The following is a 15,149-nucleotide window of genomic DNA, read 5'->3' on the forward strand; positions in this document are numbered from 1 at the left end:
AAGGACCGCCGTTTTTTTCCTCCGCGAGCAACGCAACGCTGGGCTGCTTGCCTTCCCCCCCCTCCTCCTCCTCAGCGAGCAACGCAACGCTGGGCTGCTTGCCTTCCCCCCTCCTCCTCCTCCTCCGCGAGCAACGCAACGCTGGGCTGCTTGCCTTCCCCCCTCCTCCTCCTCCTCCGCGAGCAACGCAACGCGGGGCTGCTTGCCTTCCACCCCTCCTCCTCCTCCTCCGCGAGCAACGCCGGGCTGCTTCCCCCCCTCCTCCCCCTCCTCAGCCGCGAGCGAGGGAGCACGCGGCGACCAGCAACGTCTCCTCCCCCCAGCGCCTCCCGATTCCCACGGTACCAAATTAATTAGACAATACAAAACATACTCACCACCAGTGAGTAAGCGCAGCAGCTGCAACCCCAACAAGAAAGAAAGACGAAATAAAATGGAGAACTCGCGCATGCGTCCTCAGCTAAGGAGTCCAGCCAATCAGTGAGCTGGTTGGCCAGCTCACTGATTGGCTGGAGTCCAGCCAATCAAATTAGTGAGCGGCAGGCTGGGCTGGCTTAAATTTGTAGGTAGCATAGAACGAAACGATGAGCCAGCCCAGCAGCTGATGGGCGGGAGCTGCCAGCGCCAAAAAAAGCGTGCCTTTTTAAAAAGCGGGCGGGACGCGGGAATATGCATCAAAAGGCGGGGGTGTCCCGCCAAAAGCGGGACGTCTGGTCACCTTACACTAGACTGGCATTAAATTCATGTAATGGGAACAAACCCCATGCTGTGCCAGGCCATTTATTTGGGGAAAACTTTGCTGAAACCTTGCTGAAGGTCATTGGAAGAAGTAGATTTCCCCCCCCCCTCCCATGTGCAAAACTACTAATACAGACTACATAAAATTTAAGAATATGATTCAGTGTTAAAATATGAATAAATTATCTTAGAATTGGTATTAAAAGAAACATGAATCTCTCTTGTGTTGAATTAAACTACAGGCTCATTTAGTTCAATATGGTTGGAAGCAGGCAACCTGGTACATTCCGGAGTCTTTGGACTTCAATTCTCATTGCCCCAATGAACATGAGCAATGGCAAGAGATTATGAGATTTGTAACCCAAAACATCTTGAAGACACCTGTTGTCTGTCTCTGATCCATTCACTTCCCTACTCTGCAGAAAGTCTAACTGAAATATGTTCTCCTATAGAGAGATACTACCTTTTTTCTGGAAATAGGCACATTCTTTTCTCAGGTGCTGAATGAACTCAGGTCCTCTTAAGAATAATGTCTCTAGACTAATTTAAACTCTAGATAATGTGTTAAGCTTTCAACACCTATAATTCCCAGTCAGCACTGTTTTTATCCAGGGGTTGAAAACCTTTGGTTAACAACAATCATACCACTGAAATGTTGCAGCAACTTGCTAACTTTGACTGTATGGTTTCTTACTGGTATTCTATGGCAAACTAAAGAATATAATGCAAAGGTCAGGAAAATAAAATTCAGGAGCCCCAAAAAATCCCATCCCAAATTTCTCCAGTCTTCACTCGCCTGCCTGATGTTCTATTTTATGGACCACCAGATTAGTCAAGAAGCATTTGAGTCATTCTTTTTATTGATTTCTTTAGCATTTCAGAAGAATTAATCAAACGTAAATATATATTTAAGGAATCTTCCTTAAAGTGGAAAATATTCAATGTTTAGGAAAATTTCAAAATGTTAAAAATCATAGCCTTTTGAAAACATCAGCATTATAAGTCAATAAAAAAAAGTTTCTGGCTTTTTAAGGGATACAAATGACATTCTAAGCCAGTGATGGCTAACCTTTTCCAAACCAAATGCCCAAAGTGTGCGCCCAAACCCCCAAATGCAATGCATATGTGACCCCAGTGCATGCGTCCTGCCCCCCACACATGCACCCCCTGGGGGCCCCACACAAGTCCCGCCCCATGCACATGCACACCCAGGGCCTCTGCACATGTCATGCATCCCACCCCTGTGCACCAGAGACCCGAAGGCCAGCTGTCCGGTGGAAGACACATGCGCATATACGGCAGAGCTGAATTGGGGCAGCAGCACGCGTGCCATCAGAGAGGGCACCTGCGTGCCACCTCTGACACGCATGCCATAGGTTTGCCATCACGATTCTAAGCTGCATTGATGAAGGCACTTAGAGAAAGAGATGATTCTGATGTGACAGAATAATACAGGATAATAGAGTTGGAAGGGACCTTGGAGATCTTCTAGTCCAACTTCCTGCTCAAGCAGGAAACCCTATACCATTTCAGACAAGTGGCTGTCCAGTCTCTTCTTAAAATCCTCCAGAAGACTCCTACGTTTTAATAATTGATAGATTTAATTCTACCAGTTGAAAGCAACCATCAGTAAAAGAGAGGAAAGAGTTCCTTTTGCAAATTTCTCTCTCTCTTTTTTTCATTCCCTGGGGGTAGGCAGTCTTGCAGCGTCATCTATTTTGTGACTTTATTATAAGAGTGTCACCAAACAGCAGTGATATTGACCCAGCTCTGAAACATGGCATGACTCATCTGTCCCAGTTTGACAAGCACTCTGCTAAAAGAGCCACAACAATTCAATGGTCATATAACAGCTGGTACTGATCAATCAGAAGAAAAACAGGAGCAAAACCTATTAAAAAGAAAGCTGATCAACACTAGGAAATTACAATTAGAATATAAAGAAATGACCCGCAACTAGTTATCTTTCTCACCCCCCAGGCTCATACCTAGTGACTACCTGAAGGTTTGGAATAACAGTAGATAGAACCTTTTCTTAAACAAGAACTAAGATCTCATAAGAACTGACATCCCTTTCAGTAACTATGCTTCAGGAATTGTTGCAGGGAATGTATAGCTTTAAGTATTAGATTCTGCCTTTCTTATGAGTTCATTGAATTAAAAAGAAACTTTCAACATCAATCTGGACATCCAAAGTTTACAAAGATGCTTAGAATCACTCATGCTGAAGCTTTTTTCCTCCCTTCGGGGGAAAAGGGCAGCATATAAATATAATAAAATAAAATCAATAAAATCCCTAAATTAAATTTCTCTCTTTTCCATTTAATAAGCAGAACTACCAACCTCATCTCTCCTTGGTTTTGTTGCCAAAACATGTAACAGAAAAGTATGCCATCTCAGTAGGTACATTTGAGATATGGAAAGTCCTGGAGACGTTCTTGTTCCATTTCTACCAGAATCTGTTTCCCAAAGGATGAAAATGATCCCAGTTTCAATTATGTGTATTATTTGGTATCTGGAAGGTTTACAACAGTACAGTACAAAAGAAAGAAAAATCTGTGGATCTTAGATCGAAGAATGTTAAAAATCAGAGCTTACTTAACTGAGTTCTTTTAAGTTTTCAAAGATTTTATAAATATTATCTAACTAAGCTCATTAACTGCATACATTAGAAACCATAGCAGCATTTTTTTTCTGCAGAAAACAGACTTTCTGAGGGTTGATCACAGAATGTATATATTTTTCTCAACTATGCCAAATGTATGTGTAACTCATTTTGTAACAAACAATTTGCAGGTCACTCTTGATTTTATAGCACAACGCCCACCTCTACTTACAGATTGCAAAATTCTGGATGGAAACCAAGAAATAGTTAGTAGAAAACTCTTTGCTGCCATCTAATGGTTGTCCACTTTTTTTGCAGCCCATATATAGCAGACTTGGTAGCAAATGAAATTATTTAGATACAGAAACACAAACTCTTGGTTGTGGTTTGTAAATCACTATTGAGAATAGTAAACATCCTACAATTGATTTCTCAATGTGGGTAACAAAAAACTCTCCCTCGCACCCTTGTATACCCATATAATCACAATGCTTGACATCTCTGAAGATGACCGATCTTGTGCACTTGGGGCCTCCTCATTTTAAATCTTGGAAGAGGTGGCATAGTGATTAGAGTGCAAGCTACTTCAGCTGACTGCTAGCTGCAGTTCAGCTAGTTCAAATCTCACCAGCTCAAGGTTGACTCAGCCTTCCATCCTTCCAAGATGGGTAAAATGAGGACTCAGATTGTTTGGGGCAATATGCTGATTCTGTAAACCACTTAGAGAGGGCTGTAAAGAACTGTGAATCAGTAGATAAGTCTAAGTTTGACATTTGGGCAAAATTTTGTTGTTCTTTTTTCTTTTTTCTTTTTGCTTTTCTTACAAACATTGAAGATTTGCACAGTCATTTAGAGTTAGGCAGTGCCTAGATTTAATTAAATCAATGTGAAGAAGCTCTGTGTGCTATAGTGCTTGCATTGCTGACCTCAGATACATGGGATGATCCTCAAAAGCTTCAGGGATGACCCAGGGATCTACATAGAAAAAAAAGTTGGGAAGGGCTGCTCTAAAACCAATGAAAGTGTTAGGAATGAAATGTAGCATCAGCTACAGTTTCTGTGCATGAATATCACAGATTATCTCTGTCTAGGATCAGATATAGATGGTGGTCCAGAGAAAGATGTCCAAAACATTCCATGGTATTGAGATGAGTTGAGTTATGAAAAGAAGGATGGGAATCTAGGATAACATTCAAGGGATGTGTTTGTTATTTCTTTCAAGAAGAAAGCAACCTCTGGGTTACCCAGTTTCCACATTTGTGAGTACCCAAAGCTTCTGACTCCCAAGATAATCCTTCTGCAAAGTTACTGTTTCAAAAGTAATTTATTTTCCATTCATTTTAAAACATCCATGTATTCTCAGTTTAGCATGCCTATATTACAGAGGTGATATTTTGTCTTTGAGATATGGGTGGTAAAGTAATTGGAGCTTAGCCATGCCATTGTTGACAGAAATGATCCCGGGGATGTGGACAAGGCCATGAGGGCTGTAAGTACCTCCACCTGTGTACTGGATCCGTGTCCCTCATGGCTGGTTACTAACTGCAGTGAGGTGACACGAGGCTGGATCCAGGCGGTTGTTACCGCCTCGCTTCGGGAGGGGAACTTCCCCGCCGCACTGAAAGCGGCGGTGGTGAGACCCCTCCTGAAGAAGCCATCCTTGGATCCAGCTATCCTTAATAACTATCGTCCAGTCTCCAACCTTCCCTTCCTGGGGAAGGTTGTTGAGAAGGTGGTGGCCTTCCAGCTCCAGCGGTCCTTGGAGGAAGCAAACTATCTAGACCCCTTCCAGTCAGGCTTCAGACCCGGTTACAGCACAGAAACCGCTTTGGTCGCATTGATCGATGATCTCTGGAGAGCCAGAGATGGAGGATACTCCTCCATCCTGGTCCTCCTTGACCTCTCAGCGGCTTTCGATACCATCAACCATGGTATCCTTCTGCGACGACTGCGGGAGGTGGGAGTGGGAGGCACCGTGTTGCGGTGGTTCTCCTCCTACCTCTCGGACAGGTCGCAGTCGGTGTTAGTGGGGGGGCAGAGATCGTCCCCTAGGCCCCTAACTTATGGGGTGCCTCAGGGCTCGGTCTTATCCCCCCTACTATTCAACATCTACATGAAACCGCTGGGAGAGATCATTCGCAGGCACGGGATTAGATACCATCAATATGCGGACGATACTCAATTGTATCTGTCCGCCCCGTGCCAACTCAATGAAGCGGCAGACGTGATGAACCGAGGCCTTGAAGCCGTTATGGACTGGATGAGGGTTAACAAGCTTGTGCTCAACCCAGAAAAGACCGAGTGGCTGTTGTGTTTCCCTCCCAAAGATTCGACCAATATTCCATCACTCAGGCTGGGGGGTCAAATTCTATACCCCTCAGAGAGGGTTCGCAACTTAGGAGTCCTCCTGGACCCACAGCTATCGTTTGACCACCACTTAATGGCTGTGACCAGGGGGGCATTCGCCCAGGTTCGCCTGGTGCGCCAGTTGCGACCCTACCTGAATCGGGAGGCTCTCACAACAGTCACCCGGGCCCTTGTGACCTCTAGGCTGGAATACTGCAATGTGCTCTACATGGGGCTGCCCTTGAAGAGCATCCGGCGACTTCAGCTAGTACAGAACGCGGCCGCGCGAGTGATTGTGGGTGCACCTCGGTTCACCCGCATAACACCTATCCTCCGCGAGCTGCGCTGGCTACCTGTCGATCTCCGGATGCGCTTCAAGGTGCTATTAGTCACCCACAAAGCCCTACATGGCAGTGGATCTGGATACTTGAGAGACCGCCTTCTGCCAATTACATCCCTGCGACCAATAAGATCACATAGATTAGGCCTCCTCCGTATTCCATCGGCCAGCCAGTGTCGGCTGGCAACTACAAGGAGGAGGGCCTTCTCAGTAGTAGCCCCGACCCTTTGGAACGAGCTCCCCGTGGAGATTCGCACCCTCTCCACCGTCCAGGCCTTCCACACAGCCCTTAAGAACTGGCTCGCCCGTCAGGCCTGGGGACAAGGATAGTTACCCCTCCCGAATGATGAATGTATGTTGTTTACTATTTTATTATATGTCTCTATCTTAACGTCTGTATTCCCCCTTCCCGATTTTATGTGAGCCGCCCTGAGTCCCCTCAGGGAAAAGGGCGGCCTACAAATATTAATAAAATCTCTAAAAAAAAATGGTCTGATTTTATGAGGAAAGTAAAGAAACCTCACTAGTTCAGGAATTTAAAAGAATTAAAAGGTGCCTTTGTTCTCTTTAGACAGAAAATGTTTTCTTTTTGCTAAGAGAGTTGCTGAGAATTGGAATTACTCTGAAATTTATCTATATCTCATGACAAATACATCTCTTATCTTAATTCCTTTTGTAAGAGACACTTCCCATCTGGATAATTACATTTTGCTTTAGTCTTCCACTCCAAAGACAATGCCAGTGGATTTTAAGATTTATTTTCACCCATTTCATTAGCATGCTTACCGATGAGAAACTAAAGTGTCTTTATAAAAAAATCTAGACCTCATTATGCATTTTGTACATTATGTACAATATGTCTTCAGTGAATATTGTTTGTACATATATAATGGCTAGAGTGAATCATTACACTGAGAAGTACAAGGGAGTATATTTATATTTACTCTCTGAGCTACAACTACTAAGCTGAATTTGATGAAGTGAAGAATCTTCTCATGTATCACGAGTCTGCATCATTGATATGTTTTAGGATTTCTTTTTAAAGCAATTCACCTATTTACCATGACTTTACCCAGCCACTAATTCTCCCAATACAGGCAGTCCTCACTTTAGCAATCATAATTGGGAGCAGCAACTCCACGCTAAGCTCCACAGTCACTAATTGAAACATCACATGACTGGAATAGGCTTACAACTTCACTTCCTCTTTGCTCATTAAGCAAATCAAGTTTACTTCTGCCTTTTCTATTTACGGTACTCTATTTGTTACAACTTGAGAAACACACAAAATGGCAACAGTGATCACCGAGAGAGTCCTAAATGTGAGGAATAGTCACAAGATTTTTTTTTAAAAAACTGTCCCAACTTCAAATGGTTGTAAAACAAAGCAGACAATAATCAAAGACTATATATCTTTTTTTCTTTGTGAAGGAGTTCAACATTTTTAACTGTTTCCAGATTTTCTATAATGGGAATTTATACAGAAGGCATTTTTAACAAATAAATATTTAAAAGTACCACATTACTTTTGCCCCAAAAATTCGATGTGTGATAGTACAGGTATATGTAATTTTTCTGAGGCTGGCATTAGGTAGCAATACTTAGACTTGAAAAAATGCTGAAACTTTCAATTATCTTTTTGAGGTTTAAGAATGTAAATCAACAGGTTGTAATCACTGCAATGTAAAATAGGATCTGCAGAGAATTCAGTAAAAGGCAAGTTTCCTCAAAATGATACTAGTAGAATAGCAAAAGATATCATAAGAAAATGGCTAAATCTACAGAAAAGCCAATTCATACTTGTTCAGGTATATCACTTTCTACTACATTGTGGACCCATAGCATCCATCAGGACTCAAATAACTACATTACCATTGCCTGTTGGAGAATTAAAATTTTATGTAAAGATATGTTTCTTTTTCAGATTCTTTATCATCAAGGAAAGTTTTCTGCTTTACTATGCTGAGAGTGAAAAGAAGAACTTTGAAAATAATCGGTACTTCAATATTCATCCAAAGGTTAGCAACATCTCCAAAGATATTCAGATAGGGTTTTGTAAGAAGGGAATCTAGAACGACTGGATTTCTGCTTCACAAAACATATTTGTGTACTTAAAATGAACGTTTAAAAACATTTAAATGAACCTACACTGTGTATTTAAGATATAGAATGCATTTTTAATCCCCTTGAAATCCAGATTACTTTTTCCTAGTTTAGCTTCCAAAAAGCCTGGAAGTTGTGGCACTTCAGAAAGCATTTGAGGACAACCAGGATTGTGTGAAGCCATCTGGAGTGATTGTTTTGACTGATTGACTGATTGATTCTATTTTAATGGTATTTGTTGCTTGACGTAAGCAACTCAGAGCCATTAGGAACTGAGTAGCGTACAATTATGTTCAGTAAGTAAATAAATACAGATAGTCCTCTGTTAACAACCATTCATTCAGCAAGTGTTCAAAGTTACAATGACACTTACAGCCTTTCCTCAGAATTAAAGACATCACAGCATCCCTGCAGTCAAATGATTGCAGTTTGGGTACTTGGCAAACAGCTCACAATGACAATGGTTGCAAAATCCCCGTGGTCACATGAGCAATCTTTCACAGCTGGCTTCCAACAAGCAAAATCAATGGAAAAGTCACCACAAGGTCATATGACACTGCATTTAATGACCATGCGGGATTTGCTTAAAGGCACAGTGGTTTGAATGCAGTATCCCAGGCTAACTCTACATTCCCAATGCCAGCAGTTCGATCATGACCGGCTCAAGATTGACTCAGCCTTTCCATCGTTCCGAGGTCGATAAAACGAGGACCCAGATTGTTGGGGGCAATATGCTGACTCTGTAAACTGCTTAGAGGGGGCTGTAAAGCACTGTGAAGCGGTATATACCGGTAAGTCTAAATAGTATTGCAGTAGCCATTGACTTAATATGAACTAGAACTTAACATGAACTAGAAGTGCTGGAATTTGCTATCATAAGTCAGTATGGTTATGTGATATCACACTTTATGACTATATCATTTAGCAACAGCATTCCAGGTCCTAATTACTGACATTAACCAAGATTACCGGTAAGTAAATATAGCTTCTCCATTCTATACTTCTTATTCTTGAAATTGTACTCCTTTTCTGAACACCCTGAATGTTAGGAATTCCGGAAACTGTGGGGTTATGCATTAGAGTAGATTAAGGCTTCTGACATTCACTTTATTTTTATTCAGAAATTCAGTAATAATTCATGGAGGTGATTATGCCCTTCTGCCTTTAAATAAAAGGTGCCACTAAATATACAGTATATGCTCAGCCTGAGAATAGCATGTACAGTTCACTAGGTGTACTTCTGTTACCTCCTCCCCTCTGTCTTTATGAGGAATTGACACTTAAGAGTACTTTTCATCTACACCTTGTAACCTAAGAGATCTACCAGCTGATCACAATTTGGGTCCTCATTTTACTCACTTCGGAAGGATGGAAGGGTGAGTCAACCTTGAGCCTGATGAGATTTAAACTGCCAAATTGCAAACAGCTGGCAATTGGCAGAAGTAGCCTGCAATACTGCGCCACCACGGCTCATCCATATGATCTATCTGCTGAGTTTGTCATTAATTGAAATATTGAAGAAATCTTAAAGAATTGCTCAAGAAGAAATACATTCTAATAGTGTAACCTAGAGGTCACCAGTGCACGGAAAACAGTGGTCAAACACTCACTGTTGAAGAGTTTACAACTAGCAACAACGTGTTTGAATTATTTGTACTCCTTTTCCTTTTTGGAAGAGGTTCTTATGGATCAGGGAAGCTAAGAAAACTTCCAGACAAAGTCTTTGTGTAAACATCCCTCCACATTTACAGAGGAGGAGGAGGATAACTTTCAGTCATTACCAGCTTATGATTTTTATCATTTCCACTTATTTTCTTTCTATAATACCAACCTATAGGAACAAATGACAAAATAAACTCACAATATTCAGTATTCGGTCAGACAGAAATAGAACCGATCTGTCTGGAAACACCTTCCTTTAATAATCCTTTTTTCCCCAGCTAATTTTCTTTACAAAAAGTACCTCACATGATGTTGTAGCTGAGAGTGTGTGTTAGTATCTATGAGCTAAGTGAGCCTTGAACAGCAAGTCTCAGGATTAAGCAATAGCAATAGCAGTAGACTTATATACCGCTTCATAGGCCTTTCAGGCCTCTCTAAGCGGTTTACAGAGAGTCAGCATATTGCCCCCAACAACAATCCGGGTCCTCATTTTACCCACCTCGGAAGGATGGAAGGCTGAGTCAACCCTGAGCCGGTGAGATTTGAACCGCTGACCTGCTGATCTAGCAGTAGCCTGCAGTGCTGCTTTTAACCACTGCGCCACCTTGGTTCTGTTCCTAACTCTATTCTTAAGTTGAATTTGTATGCAAACTGGAACAGGTTATTTAGTCAAATGTTTGCCTTACTATGTAGTCAGAAAAATACAGGCGCATGACATCACTCGACATGGACAAAAAGAGGACAGCATTCCTCTTTCTCTAGCTGAGGAATTGTTGAAGCCATGCAATGCTTTCAGGAACCATTGAAAACAAGCTGCACAGTATATTAACATACATGCACTATTTTGTGAGACTCATGGAGACATTATGTAGCTTCAGCGATTCATTGATGTGCAGGGGGTGGAGGATGTGTCACCTGCCTTTTCAAGTCAGATCTTGTTGCCGGCCAACCGGCCACTCAGCCACAGTTGCTCCAAACAGTGAGATAGGAAGTATATTAAATAAATAGGTAAATAAGTAGGTAAAGAAACAAACAAATAAATAAATTTTGCCATCTTGAGTACTATAGTCAGCCTGTCCATAACTGTTTCTAAGCTGGAGTACTTCCTGTATATATTTCTCTGTTATCATTAGCTCTATGAGGACCACCATTCTGGATGCTCATTTCTCAAATCTTATCTAGTTCTAACTGCATCATGTCACTTCTCAATGGTGATTTTAACCAACTGTCTGAAATCTTTGGTGCCTCCTTAGGGTGTCATACCTCTTGGTGGATGCATCGTAGAAGCCAAAGAAGAATCCAATATGCCTTATGCAATGAAAATCTCCCATGAGGACTTCCATGTAAAGTTTTCTTTTTTTCTTCTTTCTTGTTACATTTTATAGATTTTTAATACTACACAAGTTGCTAATTAGAGAGTAAAGAAGTAAATTGCCCAATAGAAACATGCAGCAGAGATACCCAAGCAATAAAACAGTGCTCCATCATTGGAGGTTTTTAAGAAGAGATTTGTCCAGAATATAGGGCTGTGATGGCAAACCTATGGCAAGTGTGCCGCAGATGGCACCCGGAGCCCTCTCTGCAGGCAAGCCAGCCGTCGCCCACCTTGGCTCCACTGTGCATGCGCATGCGCCTCCCACTGGACAGCTGATTTTTGGGTCTCTGCCATGCATGTGGGAGACACATGCGCATGCACGGGGAGTCATGTGTGGGGGTCGGGGGGGCAGCCTACTAGGCCAAAATTGGTGCAAGGGGAGGAGCACGGACATGCGCAGGGGGGCACGGTATGCGCACAGGGAGAGTGTTCTACGCACATTGCATTATGGGTTTGGGCATGCATGCTGTCACACACACTTTCGGCATGCGAGGACAAAAAGGTTAGCCATCACTGATATAGGGTATCCTACTTAAACAGGGAGTTTGACTAGAAGACCTTCAAGGTCCCTCCCAACTCTGCTACTCTATTAACCTGATTTCCCTTTGGTAGCTTATTTGCTAACAGACTGGGTGACCTGTGATGTTTTACATGAGTGTAACTGCCAGTAAAGAGAATTGTTAGCTGTGACATTAGAAATCACTAAGGTTTTTCATCTGTTTGTAGACCATCCCTTTCAATCGCTTAAGTTGTGCTACTTCCTTCCAGGAATCAATGCAAATTGTTTTCCCAACATTTACCATTCCCAGTATTACTCTGGGAAAGTCATGCAAGTAAAACCGATGTATGTGTTTGCAAATAGTCTTCTTTTTTATCATCGTTGTTTGTTTTCCTCTTTGATCAGCTGTGTTTACATGCCGGTTTCTCTTGAAGAAAAGATAGGGTTTATGATTTGGGGTTGTTGGTTTTTTTAGGGCAACATTGTACTAGCAGCAGAATCAGCTTATGAACAATCCCAGTGGTTGGAGATGCTTCAGGAGTCTGGAAAAGTGTAAGTGTGCCATGCAATCACCCCATTTTGCTTGTCTTGATTTTGAATTGCATCCAAGTCACCGTTACTTTTATTTTGGAGTTCTTATGGTCAATAAGCATTGCGCAGTATGGTGGCTTGGATGCTTCTTCTTTAGCAGTTTTTCTCTTAAAAATATTGTGTGAGGATAGAGATAAGATGGGAGAATTATGAATGGAGAGTGACAACAAGAAAGGTCAGTGCAATCAGGACCTGGAAGGGCTCTTTGGTTTTGCAAATATTTTGGTTAATATAAACAGTTCAACCCCACAAGAATTAATACCCTGGAAGAATTCACTATGATGTACTTCCAGTAAGCCCTGCTTTTGCTGATTCCATTGTTTTCTCTGCATCTCAGGATACACAGGGGGTGTGGCATATTATTTATCGCTGCTGTTGCTGCTGCTGTTACTATTATTAATTAAATATATACAGCTGTCCAACTCCATTGCAATTCTGGGTGGCACATAATCACTTTTAGACATGTGCTTTTTTCTCCCAATAAAATCAATAGAATCCTATTGTGTATAAATTGCCTAGGGCTGTGGACTTGATTTTAAGAATGCGATTGGATGCCCAACTTTGTAAATGCTTACTGAATCTATGATATTCACATAGCTCTGAGTAGAAGCAACTAATAAGCAAAAAAACCCAATATCCTTATCAAGGAGAAATCCACACCTCCACTAACACTGGCAAAGCAAACTACTGGTACTGCATATAAACTGGGAGCAAACGCCACATTCAGTAGCACTGATGGTGTTACCTAGTCAGGTAATGAAACTTCCAAACAACCAAATGCAGAGAGCATCAAGGACTCCACATTTCAACCTTGAACTACGTATATTGTCTTCCGGAGGAATCAGTAGGAGGAATCAGATATTACTGTCGCTGTCTCTGCCCTCTCTGTTAACAATTTGTTTCCCCAGTTCCTTTCAAGTTTGTTACCTCCCAAGATTTCTCTGTTTCTGATATCAACTTCTCTTTAGGCTTCTATCAAATAGGGAGAACCAGTCTGGTCTAGTGATTAAGGCGCTTAGCTAGAAAGTGGAAGTCTGTGAGTTCTAATCCCGCCTTAACCATGAAACCCGGCTGGGTGGCCTTGGGCCAATCATTCAAACAGGAAGAGAAAGGTGTATTAGATATGTTTCCCATCTTGAGTTATTTGTAAAACTATTAAAGGCAGGATGAAATATAATAGAAGGAAGATAGCAGAACTCCACCCTTTCAGCAAGGAACACAAGGTTTTGGATTTGTAGCTGTTTGTCCTTTCCCCTCTATTTGTCAATTTCAATAGTCCCCCTCTCACAAGTAAGAAAGCAAATTGTCCATGATCTAGCCAGTTTCAATTATTCTAGAGATGGTTGTACATTTATGGCAGGGATTCCCTCCTCTTTAAATTCTTTCAGCCCTTGTGTTTTTTAATAGATTTTTTTTAAAAAATTCAATTATCTTAATTTTAGGAAATGTGCAAATATAGTATAAAAAAATGGTCAGACAAACCAGCCGAGAGAAGTTAGGCAGAGCTCTGAAGTAAAAATCTTCTGGTTTGTGATTAGTCATGTTTTCCCTTCTGGCTTCTGATATGTTGAAAACAGATGGCAAAAAGCCAAGGAGCAAGCAAATGCCATGGCCTATGAGTGGCACACGTACATATCTGAACAACACACTTGAGCAACAATTGAGTGTTAACAATTCAGTGAAGGCAGGAGACGGACCAGTAATGGAGATCAGAGACAGCAAATGTTATGCTGGCCTTGTCTTGTCGTGACTCAGGGATGTAAATATCATTTTAACTCAGTAGTGGGAAAAGGCTGCTAGGAAAGAAATGTGATTCTAAAGAGAAATTGTGGGATAGAGCCTGCATTAGCTTCTTTCCTTAATATATTACATCTGAAACCCAGGCAGCCACATAAAATGCATTTCCTAGATCCCATGGAATACAGTGGGATTGACTTCTGGGTGAACGTGTCCCAGGCTGATGGCTCATCTCTGCCTACTAGAAAGTCTGACTCAGACTTATCTTGGTTAGGAACCTTTTCCCCACGTGAATCCAGCTATAACACAAGCATGCGTTTGCAACATCTTTTTTCTGCCATGTCCCTATGACTTTGCCTCCGGTTGATTTCCCCAGCCCATGTATGAGACAGGCCAAAATCATCCTCACCAGTGCCTGTATTAAAATAGAATCCCCGCCTTATTCTAATACTACCCAAAAGCAGCCTCATGATATATAAAATTAATTAGGCTTATCACTATTATTTTAGAGGGAAAGTAGGTGCCTAGCACTGTGGGAATAGAAGCAAGGTAGGGATCAGCAACGGGGACAGTCAATTTTGTTCTTGATTGGTTTTCTGACATTTCAAGGATGGGGTGATGATACTCATTTCAACAGTGGGAAAAGCTCCATGTCAAATGGATAAGCATATCTGGCTTGAACAAGCTGGAAGAGAGTCAGAAGGACCTGTTCAGTTCAAGGGCTCTTGACTCCTGTCATCTATCTTTAGCTAAAAATGGATAATGTAATTTAGAATATTGTAACCAGAATGCGTGGAATTAGTGATCCCATCAAAAAGGCAGTGCATTGTGCATGGCCCCAAATAATCAGCCAATGGGGTATTGTTAAAACAACTTTGAATTCCTTGCTGATGTAAAGCTTATGAAACACCAAGGGTCAGGCTACAGATTCATCTAATCACATACTTCTTCCATTAAGTGCCGTGTTCTTCCCACCCAAATTGCCAGCTTTGCAGGGGAAAGCAATCCAGACTGGTGTCCTAATGTGGGAGGTTAAAGAGGGGAGCGCTCACTGCAGTCTCTGCTGCAGTACTAGCTTTGCCATTTGGGTTTCCATTCATTTTGACAGGAACTTTTAAGGGTAAGTCCAATTTACATTTAGATGGACTTAAAT

General features: G+C 41.8%; 1 protein-coding gene across 1 annotated transcript in view; it reads left to right on the forward strand.

The window, feature by feature from the left end:
• Nucleotides 1–15,149, forward strand: part of PLEKHD1 (pleckstrin homology and coiled-coil domain containing D1) — a 40,424-nt gene that overhangs the window by 8,196 nt on the left and 17,079 nt on the right. Inside the window, exons 2-4 of the mRNA XM_087721451.1 lie at nucleotides 7,954–8,047; nucleotides 11,048–11,137; nucleotides 12,144–12,220. Coding sequence (XP_087577577.1) covers nucleotides 7,954–8,047; nucleotides 11,048–11,137; nucleotides 12,144–12,220 — 261 coding nt within the window. The remainder of the gene's footprint in view (nucleotides 1–7,953; nucleotides 8,048–11,047; nucleotides 11,138–12,143; nucleotides 12,221–15,149) is intronic.

Source organism: Thamnophis sirtalis, unplaced genomic scaffold (genome assembly GCF_051295495.1).
Source record: "Thamnophis sirtalis isolate CommonGarterSnake01/CBP01778 unplaced genomic scaffold, rThaSir2_p1.2 scaffold_1, whole genome shotgun sequence".
In the NCBI taxonomy this organism is placed as follows: domain Eukaryota; kingdom Metazoa; phylum Chordata; class Lepidosauria; order Squamata; family Natricidae; genus Thamnophis; species Thamnophis sirtalis.